Source organism: Aphis gossypii, chromosome 1 (genome assembly GCF_020184175.1).
Source record: "Aphis gossypii isolate Hap1 chromosome 1, ASM2018417v2, whole genome shotgun sequence".
NCBI lineage: Eukaryota > Metazoa > Arthropoda > Insecta > Hemiptera > Aphididae > Aphis > Aphis gossypii.
Window position 1 is genome coordinate 4,345,624 of NC_065530.1, and position 16,929 is coordinate 4,362,552.

General features: G+C 27.9%; 1 protein-coding gene and 1 long non-coding RNA gene across 2 annotated transcripts; both read right to left on the reverse strand.

The window, feature by feature from the left end:
- Positions 1-477: 477 nt before the first annotated feature.
- Positions 478-3,947, reverse strand: LOC126549255 (uncharacterized). Its single transcript, XR_007603405.1, has 3 exons — positions 3,221-3,947; positions 1,422-2,507; positions 478-1,357 (listed from the first exon to the last, which is right to left on the reverse strand). It is a non-coding gene; the product is annotated as an uncharacterized LOC126549255 (long non-coding RNA).
- A 3,712-nt stretch (positions 3,948-7,659) lies between these two features.
- On the reverse strand, positions 7,660-16,678 carry LOC114124198 (SWI/SNF complex subunit SMARCC2). The gene is given in 17 exon segments (XM_050197918.1): positions 7,660-8,205; positions 9,442-9,856; positions 9,919-10,173; positions 10,253-10,348; positions 10,410-10,564; positions 10,892-11,111; positions 11,204-11,431; positions 11,504-11,688; positions 11,756-12,064; positions 12,126-12,265; positions 12,335-12,444; positions 12,506-12,604; positions 12,918-13,126; positions 13,198-13,366; positions 15,979-16,083; positions 16,189-16,308; positions 16,412-16,678. Coding segments are annotated over 16 exon segments (2,898 nt in total). The 5' UTR covers positions 16,529-16,678; the 3' UTR covers positions 7,660-8,205; positions 9,442-9,475.
- Positions 16,679-16,929: the final 251 nt, after the last annotated feature.

Genomic DNA, 16,929 nt, shown 5'->3' on the forward strand with positions numbered 1-16,929 from the left:
AATGAAAAACTAATATTTTTTGCGAAACTGTAATGTAAGCGATATTGGTATGTTCGTAGGAATGGTGGGAGGAAGGTGATTGTGATTATTGCTTAAATTTAGAATCAAGTGTTCAAAAATGATACTATAGAATAGTATTTAAAATATTTTGTTTCATATAGCGAAATAAAAAAAGAGTTTTTTTTAATAAAGTATAGCTACGAGTATATTACTTAATAGTTTATATATGTGATAATATGTAAATAACTTTTGGGGAAAACAAACAAGTAGGACAAAATCAAGGGATTTAGTTATACTTTTAGTAACCCTATAGTTTATTTTTATTTCTTGCTTATAATATTAAACTCGGGGGTATAATTTTTTAATTTTACGTGGATGCAAAATGTTCACCAATAACCAACTGCGAAGTCAACCAAAGGCGCGAAATAACGCTTCTAAATATGAAATTTTAATAATTTTTCGTGTTTTCTTTAATACAAATGAAAATAACAGTATACTTAATGAAAAACTTCAATAATACATTTTCCAGCTATATATGATTAAATCAAGAAAATAATTTTAGATTTTTAATTTTGAATCAATTACTTATTGTAAACTCTCTGTTACAACTCAAAAATGAGCAATTTATAGACACGTCTCATGAATAGAAGTATATTAATTATTATGTAGAGCTTTGGAATTATTTTCGCCCTAAGCCTCGCAAATTATGTGGACGTTCCCGCGACGATACGTTATAATAATACAATATATTAAACGTCCAAGGACGATGAGCTCGTGATATACTTGCGATGTAGTCGCGGTGTACTATTTATATGTACGCCAATATATATGTAGGTAGTGTGTGTATTGTGTATATATGATTATCGTATGATAATTGAACGCGCGAATCACGAAGTACGGTACAAAACACATAACCCGCAGATAGTTCAGTATTATAAAACAATATTAATATATAGGTAAACCGCTGCTGCAATAAAAAAATTTTGTCATAGAGGTACATATGCGAGTCATCATTATAAGTGTATATAACAGACGTTGTATACGTACAATTTATATTATTCCGTCCGCACCAAAACGAGAGCACGCATCGGATTCATTGTTCGCCGTAGTATTTTTAAATTTAACATTTGGTCGCGTGGTGGTCAAAAGGAAGATGGCAGATGTTTGAATGTTTCGTCGATAGCCCGAGGCCCGGTGGTGGTGTCATCATGTACGCGCATACATCGCGTTTAATATAATAATATAATCGCAATAGTATCTATTATATTTAAAATCGTATTATATTTATTAAAATCGTAGCCATCATGCGTTATGCGTATGTATTGAGTGTTGTACTGCTCATCCATAACGTTATTTGCTGGAACCAATCATTTATAAATTTATAAATAATGTTAAGTGGATTCAGTGTGTATCGATTATACCTATGTATATAAAATGGAAAACCTCATTTTCATACATTTTAAAATCCCTGTCTCTCTCTTCGAATATTATTCTTATGTTATAATTAGGAGGTATTTTTATGTAATAGTAAGATAACCGTAGATGGGACACGCGGTAAGAGTGGTCTGACATAATTTCCCACAATTGGAAACGCACACTCGCCGGACACACAACCACTGTGATAATCGACGTAAATATAAACTACAATCGATGTACCATCATCATCGATCTGAAGAGTGTCTGCCGAGTGAATGTCTGGTTTCCGGTTACAAAATAACACAAGGTTTTAATATATACACAAGTTAAATGCCTTTGCTGCAGATCCCGTTACAACACGTACACGCATTGAGTACGAGTATAATAAACCTATTTCATGTTTTTAATTATTGTGTCATTCTTAATCGCTCTGTATTTAATATTTTATGTTTCCCTTTGCGACGTAATAGTGAATGAAAAACAATATAGATATAATAATAGGTATAGTTCGTTACCGGGGATCGAAGACCCTGTATATTATGTTATTATCGTATTAATTACCTAATTTTTGTTTTCTTTATTCTGATATACAGGGACACGCGACGGAAAGCTTGATTATTACTGCGAAGCGTTTCACCAGTTGGTCGTTGACTTGTGCAACTATTGTATTTTGATCAAACTAATATTGCACATGTCCCGGCCAATTGGGGGACTATGCTAAAATTCGACGGTTGCTGATACAGTGCTGCAGGGTTCTTCCGAAGTTTTCGAGGCCAATGTAGTAGACGGTTTTTTTATTCTGTACGCCGGCGACGAAAAACAAAGAATGTAGCAAATTAGGTTGTGTTGTTTGCAATATGTATTATATGCATCACTGTGTGCGATTTGTACACGATCTCATATTGCACTTGACCCAGCCTGCAATGCACATTTCGCATCGACGACGATCTACTAAGACTACGCACACAGACATAAGTCATGACGGAAATATGGCGGCGAAGGCTTTAATTTTAAGTTGGCTATTTTACACACACATTGTCTGTAGAAAAAATGTCACATCGTCATCGCAATACTACCTATTGCGGCTATTCCTGTAAACACATCAGAATTTAGTGGATATGAAAATAAATTATGTACTATATTGTAGATATATACGTCATCTATTCTGAGGTTGACGCACTGTGATGTGGCATAATGTAATAATTAATAATAGTGTTTTAATTTAGTGAGTACTTTGTGTATGTTTATACTGTTGAGGCAGTTGAGCATTATGCACACACACACACTTACACACAAATAATTTATTATTATGTATGTTAACTTGTTAACATAAATAGATTTGTATTTTCTAAAATGATACTTTTGGTAAAATATATAATACTAAAGACATTTTACTAAATGTAAAATTCAAAAATTGAGTTGTAATTTGTAATTATAAGATACCTACTACAAATTTAAATTATGTATAATTATCAATATCTACTAAATGAATTATACATTTTGAATAGGTATTTTAAACTATTTTCCATAAAAACTTTTACAGTTGTATTTATAATTAAAAATATTATAATTGTAAATACATTATCAATTTAAGCATGAATCTGTATGTTATGGACAACCGACAAACACTCATAATAAGATTCTATTAGCTTCTAATTAGTGTAAATTCTTGTTAAGCAGTTGTTAGAATCAATTGTTTAATTAAATTAACAGTATAATTAATTGTAATAGAACATACTTGTGTAATATCGACTTTGAATAAAATTAATTACTAAGACAATATAGATAAATGTTCAATAAATACTTGCTCATAGAACGCCTGTGATATTTTCTTTATCTGTTAATTATTTACTATTTTCAGCTGCTGTCAATGTTGTTACAATTATTACTATTATTGTTCGTTTGTTATTATTATTATTATTATTATTATAACTGTTATTACTACTATCTTTAAGTCAAAATACAAATGTCATATTATATGCATAAATAAATTAATACTAGTAATAATAGTGTTAATGCATTGCTATTTATTTATCTCATCAATAAATCATTAAAAAAAATGGAAAACACGTGACTAAAATTGTATTACAATTTATCTAATGTAAAAGTTACTTATAATTTAGTTGTTTTAAATTATACGAACATAGGTACATTAATTTACAAAAGTAGTTATGGAAACTTTGCAAAACTTTTTTAGATCAGTAAACAGAGGCATATTTAGAATTTTGTTGCCCTGGGTACATATATATATATTTTTTACAACTGTTTAAATTAGTTTAAAACTAAAACCTTCCAGTTACATTTACTGCTCCTCAAACAAGTGCTGCCCAGGGCAATTGCCTCCAATACCCCCCCTAAATACGCTACTGTCAGTAATGTAGCAAAACAATGTAAGAATGTTACACAATATTAAATAAAACATTTTTTCTAACAGTACTAGTACATATAATTATTTACATGTATTAGTATCTAGAATACAAAAACACATACTAATTAAATTAATTATTAAAGTAAGACAGTATAAATAATTAAATATTTTGTTAAAACGCTTTATAACAAACAACGATAAACCTTTATTAGAACATATGAATAAAAATAATAAAAGTACAAAGGTCTTTAACATAAAAGTATAACACATCGAGATGTATGGACGAGAATGTCAAAGCTCAAGTGTCGAGCAAAAAGTGAAAAGTAATTGCAGGGTGGTAGGACAAATAAGCTTAGACAGAGCGACATGGTCAGTGTTGCCAAGTTGCTAACAATTTATAAGTGAATACAAAAAGTACTGTGGAGTTAAAAATTAAAGTTCCTAACATTAACTAAAAAATAATATTTATTATTTGTCAATACTTAAGTAGATTTTATATTTTATTTTTTATGACTTACAAATCCATATTATAGTTATGTATTTAGAATGTTCAACTATGAGTCTTTAATGAAACATTTTGAGTAAAACTACATTGCATTGTTTTTTCTTTTTATTAATACTTAAAAGCTACAAATTGATGACTTTGGCACATGCAATACTTTTAAATCAACTTGCAACAACGAAAAACAAGCAATAATTTATACTTGGTTAAATGATTTTGTAACTACTAATTATGTTCTTAAGAGTTATAAAAAAAAATGCGTAAAATATTCTATAATTATAGATTGAAAGTTTTCATAAGCTATTTGATATAAAAAAAAGCAACTTGGTCTTCAAAGAGGTCAAGTAATGTAAATTTTTGGTACACATTGGATTTATCAGTTTAAGAACTTTTAAGCAATTATTAATAATTATAAGGCAATTGTAGAAAATTGTAAACTTATTTACTTATTATATAATTTTGTGTACATAGAACACTAATGTCTTTATAAATTTAAAAAATAAGTTGAAGATTAATATGACAAATATGTAGCACAGGAATAGGTGTTGTATAGAAATTATTATGCATGATTCATAAAAAGTTAACAATGAATTTCTAAATTAAAATTGTTTTTTTTAGATGTTTTAAATTCAATACAAAACAGTGATTTTGTTTTATTAGAATTCATCCTTTATAATAAATTGTTTTTAATCTTAAATGTGTCAAGTCACCAGCTTCAAAGCAAATTAGCTACTTTTGATAAATCATTAAATGTCATGAAGTATTATCAATACCGTCTACAGGAGGTTAGTTAAAACATTAACATGTTATTGAATGAAATGAATAGATATCACTTTTATTTTTAACTATAATAATTTCATTGTGATATGTGGTTATTTATTAGTATTACTTTATTTTGTTCAAAGTACAGGCAATAAGTAAAAGAAGGAATCTATACTTCAAGACTATGCTTTGACTACTCCAACAGGGCCAGTATGTAATTTTAATAAAGATTTAAGCGCGTCTATTAATTATACTTCATAGTTTTCCTATATCGGCTATACTTATATTATATTAAACCGTATTATACATTTATTTCACCAATTTTTATTTGTTACCATGTAATTATTAATAATATATTTATGTATATATTTTATTTAAATATATAATACAAATTATTTTAATAATTGATTTTGTATTGCTAGAGAAGATCTTCATTAATATTTAGTAATAACACAAATAATTAATAAAAACAATATAAATAGATTATTATTAGGTATATACATATTACATATTATACTATATTACCTTAATGGAGATTGAAGAATTAGTTAATAGTTCCACATAGTACATTTTTTTGTTCACAGGTGACAAAAAACAAAAAATGTAATAAATTAGGTTGTGTTGTTTACAATATGTATTAAACACACATCATAGCGTACGATCCATAAAATTGCACATAACCTAACCTTCAATGCACATTTCGCATCAACAATTTACGACTATGTGCAAATAGGGCTGCACTCAGCTTTGGTGTAGGTTCCGAACAAACTGAATCTTCCAATTCAAGCACATAGCCACTAGCCAGAATTTTATATTTTATTTTACATAATGGATGGTATACAAAACCATTTATTTCTAATTTTTAAAAACTTTGGTGATGGTAAGTGGTGAATTTAGATCCTATAGACCCCCCCCCCTATAACATATGTGCATATTCTTAGGGCCATACTTTCTTTTCTTAGGGTTAGACATTATTTTTAAAAGAAAAAATTGTCTTATTTTAAACAAAAGTTAATAATTAATTTATAAAAGTTAATACTACAATATGTGGATTAATAAGAAACAGGGAATGGTTTTAGATGTAAGGATGTAACAGAAAAGTACATGCTTACTAGCCTACGCTGATAATGTAATGATGTTTGAATCAAGCGAAGAGTATGTAAAAATACTACTTACGAAAGAATTAATAACCAAAACACTAAATATGGGATTAATAATAATGATAAACTTCAAACGATGAGCAAACTAAACATATGGTAGTTACGAGAAGTAACCAATTAAGACTAAAATAGAAAGTTAAAGATAAAAAGTTATTGTTTGAAAATGAAGTAACCTTTAAATATTTTGAAGTTAAACATAAATAACTGCAATCATTTTCACAAGGAAATAAAGCTAAGGATAAAAGCTGGTAACAGATGTTATTTTGCGCAACAGAAAACTTTCAGGTCCAACTTATTATCAAAGAAATCAAAATGTGATTATACAAAGTTTAAGTAAAACTGGTAATTTTATACGCATGTGAAATGTAACCAATACTCCAATATTGAAAGAGGACTAAAAAAGCTGACAGTCTTAAAAAGAAAATTCTTCCGATGCATAATCAGACATAAAAAAAATGATCAAGCAGGAGAAGATAAAATAATGAAATTAATGAACTTAAGGAGAAAGGGACATCATACAAATACTTGAAGGAAGACAAATGAGCTGGCTGGGATATGTATGGACAGTGACGTAACCAAGAATTGCCCAAGGGAGGGAGTTTATCTTTTTGCATACCACTAAAATATGTTACCAGCATGATTAATCATAGATCATAGAAACACGGATAAGACAATTAAATTCTCCATTTTTCTAGGTTAAGGGAAGAGTTTTAAGTTTGAACCCCCTCCCCTGGGTACACCATTGCATATGGAGATCGAATGGGATAATGAAGGATGCATTGAACTAGAAACTATAAGGTAAGAGACTGCTAGGCGAGTCGAAGAAAAGGAGGATAGATGATCCAAACCAGATATTCCAGATCCTTATGGTCGATAACCAGAAGGGAGAAATTGAGAATGCTATGTGGAGCATTGTCCAACCTTAATGGTATATAAAAGCCGAAGAAGAAAATGCATGGAAACAATGTTAATAAACGAATAAATTTTAAAGAGTGGTTGAGCCTTATAATTTTTTTGAGCAACAAGGTTTCTTAAAAATAGGCATAGGTCAAACCTAGGATAAATAACCTGAGAAAACCTGGTTGAGAACCCGGTAATGATATAATACTTTTGTAAAAACAAATAAATTTGTAGTTATGATTATCATTGAAAACAATAATACTAAAGACATTTTACGAAAAGTATAATTCAAAGTTTCTTTAAGAGTTGTAATATGTAATTATAATAAATTGTAAGTTAAATTAGGTAGGTAAATATAATTATCAATCCCGCAAAAATAAATGGTACATCTTTTGAATATTTTTCATCAAAACATTTATAATTTTAATTATCATTATGATTGTAAATACATTATTAATTTGAGCATGAATCTGTATTTAATGAACAAACACACATCATTAGATTCTAGTAGCATGAAATATAGATAAATGTTCAATAAAAACTAGTAATAATCATGTATTTTGAAAATACAATAATTGTAAGTATATTTGTTTATCTCATCAATGTACAAAAAAAAAAAAAAGGAAAGTACATGACTTAAAATATTTTATTACTTTCTATCTAATATAAAAATTACTTATATTTTAATTGAATTAAATCATACAATAGTGTATAAAATTACACAAAGTAGTCATGAAAACTACACAAAACTTTATTAGATCAGTAATGTAGAAAAACAGTACAAGATTGTAACACATAAAAGTATTAAATAAAACAGTTTTTTTTGTCAAATTGTACATTAAAACAAATAAATTATGTAATTTTGTTTATTATCCTAACAGTACAAGTTAATATATTTATTTGTACCTATTATTATCTAGAATACATTTAATAATACATTAATACATACTAATTAAATCAACTATTACAGCATGACCCTATAAATAACTTAATATTTACAAGTGAATACAAAAGTACAAGTACTTACAGAACTTCCACTGATTTTAAATAATCGACGACTAATCCAGAATTCAAACAGGCCATTTATCATAATATACCTGTTTACAAAAATGTATTATAAAACAATGTTTAAGTTTAAACACAAAATTAAAATTTATTGGTTTATAAATGCTTTTTTAATTCATACATTTATAAAAAAATGTCTAATAAATTCCTGATAGTAATAATAATTTTTTTTCTAAAATGCAATATTACCCTATAGATTACAAGGCTTTATTTAAACAGTCTTTATCATTTACAGATAAATCCTAATAAAGTTATGTAATTTATAATTTAATCAGAACCTTACATAAAACCAATAAAAACTGAAGTAAAACAGAACAATTAAATATATTCCCATGGATTAAAGGCAAAATAATTACTATGAATGTTTTCTAATTTTTATTCTAAGTTCAATATTGAAAGAAAAAAACAATAGAAGTAATAACATGAAATAATAAATATATATAAATATTGAATAAAATATTAAATAGCCAGTCTCATAGGAAAGCGATTTGGAGATGACTAATTGTGTTCCAGTTCTGACACATACTACTGAATAAGTCAGTTGTCATTTTTTAAGCTTTCATGTTCAACAATCCACCACTGCATTTTACCTCATTAATATAAGTAAAATGCAAATTAGGCAGTTGTTTGAATAATTAAGAAATTCCCTGAAGTGTGCATTAGTCAATACTATGTACAGAAAATCATCGACTAATGTCACTCTTATACGAGTACGAGTAGGATAGACATGAATCCTGATTTATTTTGGTAAAATAAATTTATAAAAAAATATAATATTGTGATACATTTAATGTAATATGATACCATGATCAACAGTTGATATTATTCGTTTTTAAATTTTAAAGACATGATATTGCAGACATAATTTTTATAGTACAAAATATATTTTATATCTTTAACTTTCTGTTTTTTCTTAAATAAATAAATATAAAGAATACTAGGGTAATTGGTTTATACTCAAAGAATAAAAATTAGAATTATTTAAAAAAATAAAACAAAAATAGGAAATAATATAAATATATATAATATATGTATAAATTTGATGATAAAATAGTTGATTTTATTAAGTGGTTATATAAAAATAATAAGTATATGATTCTACTAATTATTTTAGATTAATATTGATATTTTTTACAATATATTTGAAAATCAAACACCAAAAATACTATTAAAGAAATAAAACATAAAATGAAAAATATTCAATAATTTATACAATGAGGAAGATGGATTTAATATTAAAAGGTTGGTAACAACTAAATATAACTTACATTATAGGGCTTTGAAATTCTGGAATTGCATGTTTTATGTGGCCATAGGAGGTGCAGGTGATGCAGGAGCAACATGTTCAGGGTTTGAAACCGGAGGAGGAACACCTGCAGCTTGTAATCTATGATGAGCTTGTTGGCGAGCTCTGAATTCAGCAGCTTTTAGCTGTTCTAAATGAAATTGTTGTCGCTCTTGTATCAATTGCTGCCTCTGGTATTCTAATCCTTCACGTTCCCTTTCCATAGTTGTTTCCAATTCTTCAAAGTGTCTTAGCTTTATTTCTAGTTTTTTCATTTGTGTCTCTACTAGTAATGCAACAAGAGATTTTATTTTTCGTTCTTCTACAGCTGCTAAATGTTTTGCTTTAACAGCAGCTGCGGCTAAAGCTGCTGCTGCAGCAGCTTGTACTTCAGAATCCTAATAATTTTACAAACAAATATTAGTAATTGAGATAAAATAAATTTAACATTTTAACTTACTTTAACAATTCGCTCAGGTTCTTCTTCTGCAGTACGGTTAACAGTAGTAGACTGTGTACTAGCTGTAGTTTCTTCACAGGGTTTCTTGTCAACATCCATAGGTTGCTCTTTATCTTTGTCAGACACTACTTCTTTATCGGCTCGGATGGATTTATCATTTTCTGATGTCAATGATGGATCTTTGACGTCTTCTGGTTCTTTCTTTTCTTTTTCATTTTCTTCTTCTTTTTCTGGGAAAGTACCGGCAATTCCACTCTATACATAAGAAGAATTAATATTATAATATACATTGTTCAATAAAATTTGAATATACAGTAATACTTTATTATTTTACCTGTAAAAGTCCAACAGCAGGATCATATTTTCCATCCGTAGTGGCTGCTTCAATGTTTTTAACGTGAGCATCCATCAACGCAGAAGGAACTTCATCCTAAAACATATTTATTTTAAAAATTGTCTTTTAAAATAGCAGCAATATTAAATTAACTTACCCGTATCGCAGCAAATTCTTCCATAGCAGCTTTAGCTGCTGCAGCAGCAACTCTGGGATCTACTACAGATGCCAAAAAAGCAACAGTAGACATAATTGGATTACCAGATTTACTAAATGGAATTGGTTGATAAGACAAAGGACCCAAAGCACCACCTAATTAAAAGGATTAGTACATTGAATTATTTGAGAAAATATAATGATATTAATCCAATTATACTGGATATAATATATTCTATTATTTAAGTATACATAAGATGTTTAAGGTAATTTAATTTCATACCGATATTGTGGTATTACATTAGAATGATATACCATAACACCAGAAAACCATTATATTAGAATTCTGAAAAACCTTTATAGGGTTGATGGTTATTGAAATCAGAAGCTAATATTAAAAGCCGTATACAGAAAAAACCACCAACCCATAAAATTTATAATAAGTAATATTATAAATATGTTTAACATGTTTAATATTCATACCAGTTTCAAAATCTTCTAAGTAGGGATCTTCTATGGGTAAACGAAGAAAGTGTAATATACATTCATCTTGAGTTCTTGTGCCAACATGTTCACAAACTTTGTTCCAATCATCTTTATACATTTCTAATCCTTCAAGTAGTAATAAAGTTTCTTGTTCAGTCCAATCTCTTGTCATCCCAGCAGCTGTCTTATTTCGTAATAAACCAGGTTTTTGGCATATCTAAAGAAAAAAATAAACAATTATTAATAAAAAGAAAAATATAAATTTAATATTTTTAAAATCATAAATATAATTATCAGATTTTTAAATACTTACTGATCTAATTTAAGTCCAAAACTAGATAATGGTTCTGGATGATGACCAATATCTTTATCTGCTATTACAGGCTTTTTCTCTAAATCTAATAGTGTTTTAGCAGCTGAAGGTTGTTGGGTTCTAGGAGGATTAACAGGTTGTAAACCAGAGGGTGTATCAGATAAGATATGAAAATGAGATGTAGGTGGTGGACCCATTGCAGTTGGTCTACTATCAGCATCAACCTTAATTATTTATTATTGTAAATTAATATATACAAAAAATATTTTAAAATTTAAATAAAATAAAATACTTACTTGATAGTTAATAAGACCCCATTGTTCCAAAAAAGCATGAACTCTCATTATTGCACAAACATCACCAGCCAAATTACGCCTAGCAGCAGTACTTGTCATATATTCAGTTGGATTGAGTCTATATGTATCAATCATGAAATTTCGATATGCCAAGTATATTTCAGGGGTTTTCGATTTATTCTTGTCTGAAAAATTATATTGGAAAATTATTAGCTTATTTAAATCATAAATATAAATTTATTAGATACATACTATTGAAAAATTCTGGTAAGGCACGTTTCTCAACTGTATGAATTGAATTATAATCAAACCATGCAGCATAACTTGGTATAACAATATGATGCATTTGTTCAGTAGCATTATCTTCTGGTCCTTCTTCTTTAATAATTGATAAAGCACCTCCAGTACTAGATACTCCAGATGCAGGACAACTCGTACCGTCTTGGGCGTTATTATCATAGTTTTTATTATCTTCACTTTTATCCAAATCTTCATCTAAATCCATAAGAGTACCACTTCTAATTGGTTGAGAATCACTATCCTTCTTAGATGAAGATGATCCTTTAAAGAAATATATTATGTTTAATAAGTACGTTATGTATAAAGCATCATAAGAAATTACCAGTTTTTATTTGAGAAATATTTAAATTAACTTCAGAAATATTAGGTTCTGAAATCGGGTCTTCAAGATCTCTAGTTAGGTCATCACTATCATCATCAACTTTATTTTTCTTTACATTCATTACAGAACCTCCACGTCCACTATACAATTTATAGATAAAATTAAATTACATAATAATTATCAGTTACATCATTAAATAATCTTATTACCTTTTACGTTTATTTGGTTTTGAAGGTGGTGATGGTGTTCGCTTTCGTTTAGGTTTTTTCTTACCTCCAGATGGGTCATTACTCATGAAATCTTCAACTGAGAGACGCAACTAGTACAATAATACAATATTAAATAATATATAAGATATGGTTCATGTTTTATTATTTTACTTTATGAACTTTTTTTTTGCCAGTTTCATCAACTTCATAATCTTCTTCATTCATCCACTCATTATAAGTATCTAAATCTAAGACCCAAGATGCAGTGACCTAAAATATAAAAATTGTTTATTGATCTTAAAAAAGAATTTGGTTTGTAGAACTATTCTTTATTATATTTTAAGCGTTTTAATTTAATAAAATGTGTAATGTTGTAGTACTACATCATACACAATTACATTTGAACTGAAAAGTTAAATAATATAATAATATCAGAAAACATATTTAAAATACACATTTAAGTATTCTACAATTATAAGTTAAGGAAAAAGTAAATATTATAATATCCCATAACAGAAATCAGTACTAATTCAAAATTAACAAATTAATAAAAAAATAATAATAAATAATTAAACTAAGTTACCCTCCATGGAGTAGGGTGTTGATTGCCGTATAATACTTCAGGAGGTTCAACAGGCAATTCAGTAGTTACCCATGAATCATGAGAATCAGGAAAATAATACCAGTGCATTTGTATCCAACGTTCTTTATTTTTGTACACAGGGCGAGCATATTCTTCATCCAATGGATCAACAACCGGAAACAGGATATGAGTAGCTTCTTGTTCGTTTTCTAAAAGATTTTTTTTTTTAAGAATCATAGTTTATTAAAATGTGTGATGATTAATGCACTTTGTGAATTACCAGTAAGTGTTCCTTGATGCCTTTTGATAATATCCTTAATGCGGTTTTGAACTATTTTATCAACATCTGGATGAATAAGTATAACTGGCATAGATAGACATTTGGCATGAATTAAAGCCTTTTCAACATTCATAAACATTTCAATACTTCTATCCATTCTAGAAGGACTCTGTGAATAAACCAGAACAACTTTTATGATCAAGTAAAAATGAATTTACATTAATAAATATTAGAATAAAAATATTATATACACAACAACTTTTATGAAGGATACTAGAAAAATAATAATACACATTTCCACAATTTACAATTGCTACTAAATTAATTTATAAAGTAATGTGATTTATTAAAAAAATATGTATAAGTAGCTATTTTGCATAGAAAATAATATAGCAACATCACAAAGTTATAAAACAGTGTTTATGAGAATGTGATTTTTAATGTAGTATACTTCATAAAAGTCATAATATATAATTTTAAAATTATATTTATTTTATTTTAGTATATAGTTAAGACAAAATAATTAACATGTACAGTACTTTAAAATATTATGTAATATCAGAAATGATTAATGACAATGATAATAATAAAATAATGTTGATCATAAGTAAATGAAATTTTAAAATGTTAATTAAATTGTAGATATGATGGTTTTTAAAAAGTATTAACAAACATATATTTTGGACTACTATCAATGTCTTAACATTTTTAAGTTCTGTACATTATTATTCATGATATAACATATTGACAAGTGTTCTCCCTAACATGTTTAATAACTGAATTAGTATAAGAATATAGAAGAAAAATATTAGTTCACATGAACAAGCACACAAATGTTGTTAAACTATTTCTATATACACCAAAATATTTATAATTTTAAACATATAAAGCAGTTCTTAGTCCCAATTATACTTATAATACACTTGTATATTCCCAATAAATTTTTGTTTGCAAGTAGTGCATTGTGAAAAATTCTATAATTATTTATTATTGATAACACTATTATTTTATACTGTATAAAGATTTTGTTAATGGCTGATAACAATTTTATTTTAGAGTATATGTTATATTTAAATAATATAATAATTTAGAAGATACACATATCACATATTATATCTATATTATTTTGATAAATAATTTTAAAAAAGACCAACTTTAATAAACTATTCAAATATCTATAAAAAGAAAATAACTTAACAAATAGTTGGGAATTTATTACCAGAACATAGAAACAATTAATTATAATTGTAATTATGTAAATACCATACGACTAAAACATGTTTAACAGTTTTGATCATATTATTAGCTAAAACATAAATTTTTTTTTTTCAGTCGCCCAATCGTAAAAAAAAAATTAGGCTTTTAATAGCAAGTGTTACTGATCACTTATATGCCTTATAACAGAATCATGCGTATAAGGCGTTTTTTCCAGGCGTATAGCTTAAAATATTTACATAGAATACACATAAAATTAATTTTTGTTGATGATTTTAAGAGTGAAATAATATTTGTTTAATGGTTATATTATTTCTTGTATTATTCTTACAATTATGTAGACTATATGACTTGCAATAATATCAATAAGATTAGTGCTAAAACAAAACAATATTAAGTTTTAACTATAACATAAGTAAAATTAAACTAGGATTATTTGAAATTTTAAGAAATCACTTTCAACATAATATGTCGTCTTCATCTAAGTAATTTATTACATAGCAAATTATACATACAAAATAATTCAATTTATTAAAATAAAAAAGTGAAATGATCTGTTATCAAAGTTAAAAGTAAGAACATTCTCCAGGATTCCACATTTGAAACAAATAATATGCATTTTAAAATTAATTTTAACACAAATCGCAAATAACTTGCTTAAGATTAATATATAGGTATATATAAAACATGGAACCCTGCATAAGGTCAATTGACACTAATATTAACAGAAACAGAGTAAAACGGATTCTTCTGAAAATCTAAGCATAAAGATTTTCTGTTATGCGTTAGTATAATAGAGTTGATATATGAGAAAACAATGTTTTTTTAAGTAAATAACAAAATTTGCTAGAGGTACAATCGTACAGTGTTATAGTTAACTTTAAGTTAGATTTAAGTTTTTGAAAATAGTAACAAATGAGTAACATTGATTGACTTTTAATAGCTGATATATGACACAAGATAATTTGGTGGACTCAAATTAGTTGATGAATATTAATAAAAATAAAAAATATATCCATAATTATAGTTTCATTGGTACCTATTTAATGTAATTTAACTTTAAATATAATATTTAAAGTAAAAAAATGACTTAATTTATGAGATTATATATTATCTACCCTAAGTATAAATAGTAATTTAATAAAATATATAGAACTTATATAGATAAACTGTAGGTACATAATTATTGATAAACTACTAAATTGTTAATCTACATATAATACAAAAAAGTATTTGAGTAGTTTGTGTTACTTGTATAATCCATTGATGTACATATTGCAAAGGATTAGGATATTATCCTATAGGAATAAGGAGAGACAGGTGCAGAAAGTACGTGCTCGGCATGTAATTAACTTTGTGGTCACCACAGAAAAAGCACACAACACGGGCAACATGAACAAATTTTGTACACATATTATAATACCAATAATAATAAATTGGAGACGAGCTATAGCAATACAAATTGACAGCGTGGGATTATAACAACAGGTCAGGCGTGCACGTCCGATTAGTGGTTAGTGGTGAGGTGAAATGAAGGCTCGTCTCGCCAAATCATACCTTACTGACCTGGAAATCGAATCTTCGCCACCCCTGTTCCACCTTAAACTTGTACACGGTAGCTAGCAAATGGCATAGAGCACCTCCAGGTTTGAAGTCCATAAAACAGCGCATCTACGACAGAATGAAGATAACAATCCAATTGGTTGATTAAAAAATCATAGATGAACAAATCTAATAAGAATGTGTCAATGTCATTCATTTGTCAAACCAACTTACAGGCAAGCGAGTGAGTGGTGGTTTGCTGACATTTTTGCCAAGATTGTCTTCTTGGAATTGAATGAGCTGCAACACAAGAGCTGCAAGGGTTTTGTTGGTTGGTGGATCTGCTTGAAGGTACTGAACAAGAAACAGAACGAAACCGTCAAAACGCACAATTCAATAGTCGATACCACGAATCATGAATACATCGGAACATTAACATAAACAAAAGTGTACGTACCTTTTTGTGATTTTTCATTAGCCACGTCCTAACGCCCTCCAACATGTTTAGCGTTTCGGGAGATTCAAAAAATTTCACGTTCGGACTGCCATCCTTTTTCGGACCCAAGGCCAACATCGTAGCGTCGAGAGGTGGACGATTGGACGACGAAACAGGGCGGTTTGTCGAAAAACCCAAAAACGAGCTTTCGGCAAAACTTTAGAAGTTAATATCTAATACCACAAAACCCGGTGAACACGACAAGCGAGAAACAATAACAAAAAACGTCGATAATAAATATGGCCGAATTGTTTGGATTTTGAGTACAGGGCTGACAGTACGCCAACCCAAAATTACCAGATACAACCTTAAGAACTTGGAAGTATTATTTTTATCCTTAATCTGGTAGTTGTTATTTATATTGATAATAATTGTACTTAACGAACCCAGCACGAATTAATCCCGATATATTGTGTTAAATAATAATTTCTAGTAATTAGTAATTAATTACCACGAACTATTAGTTACTCCGTGTAGTT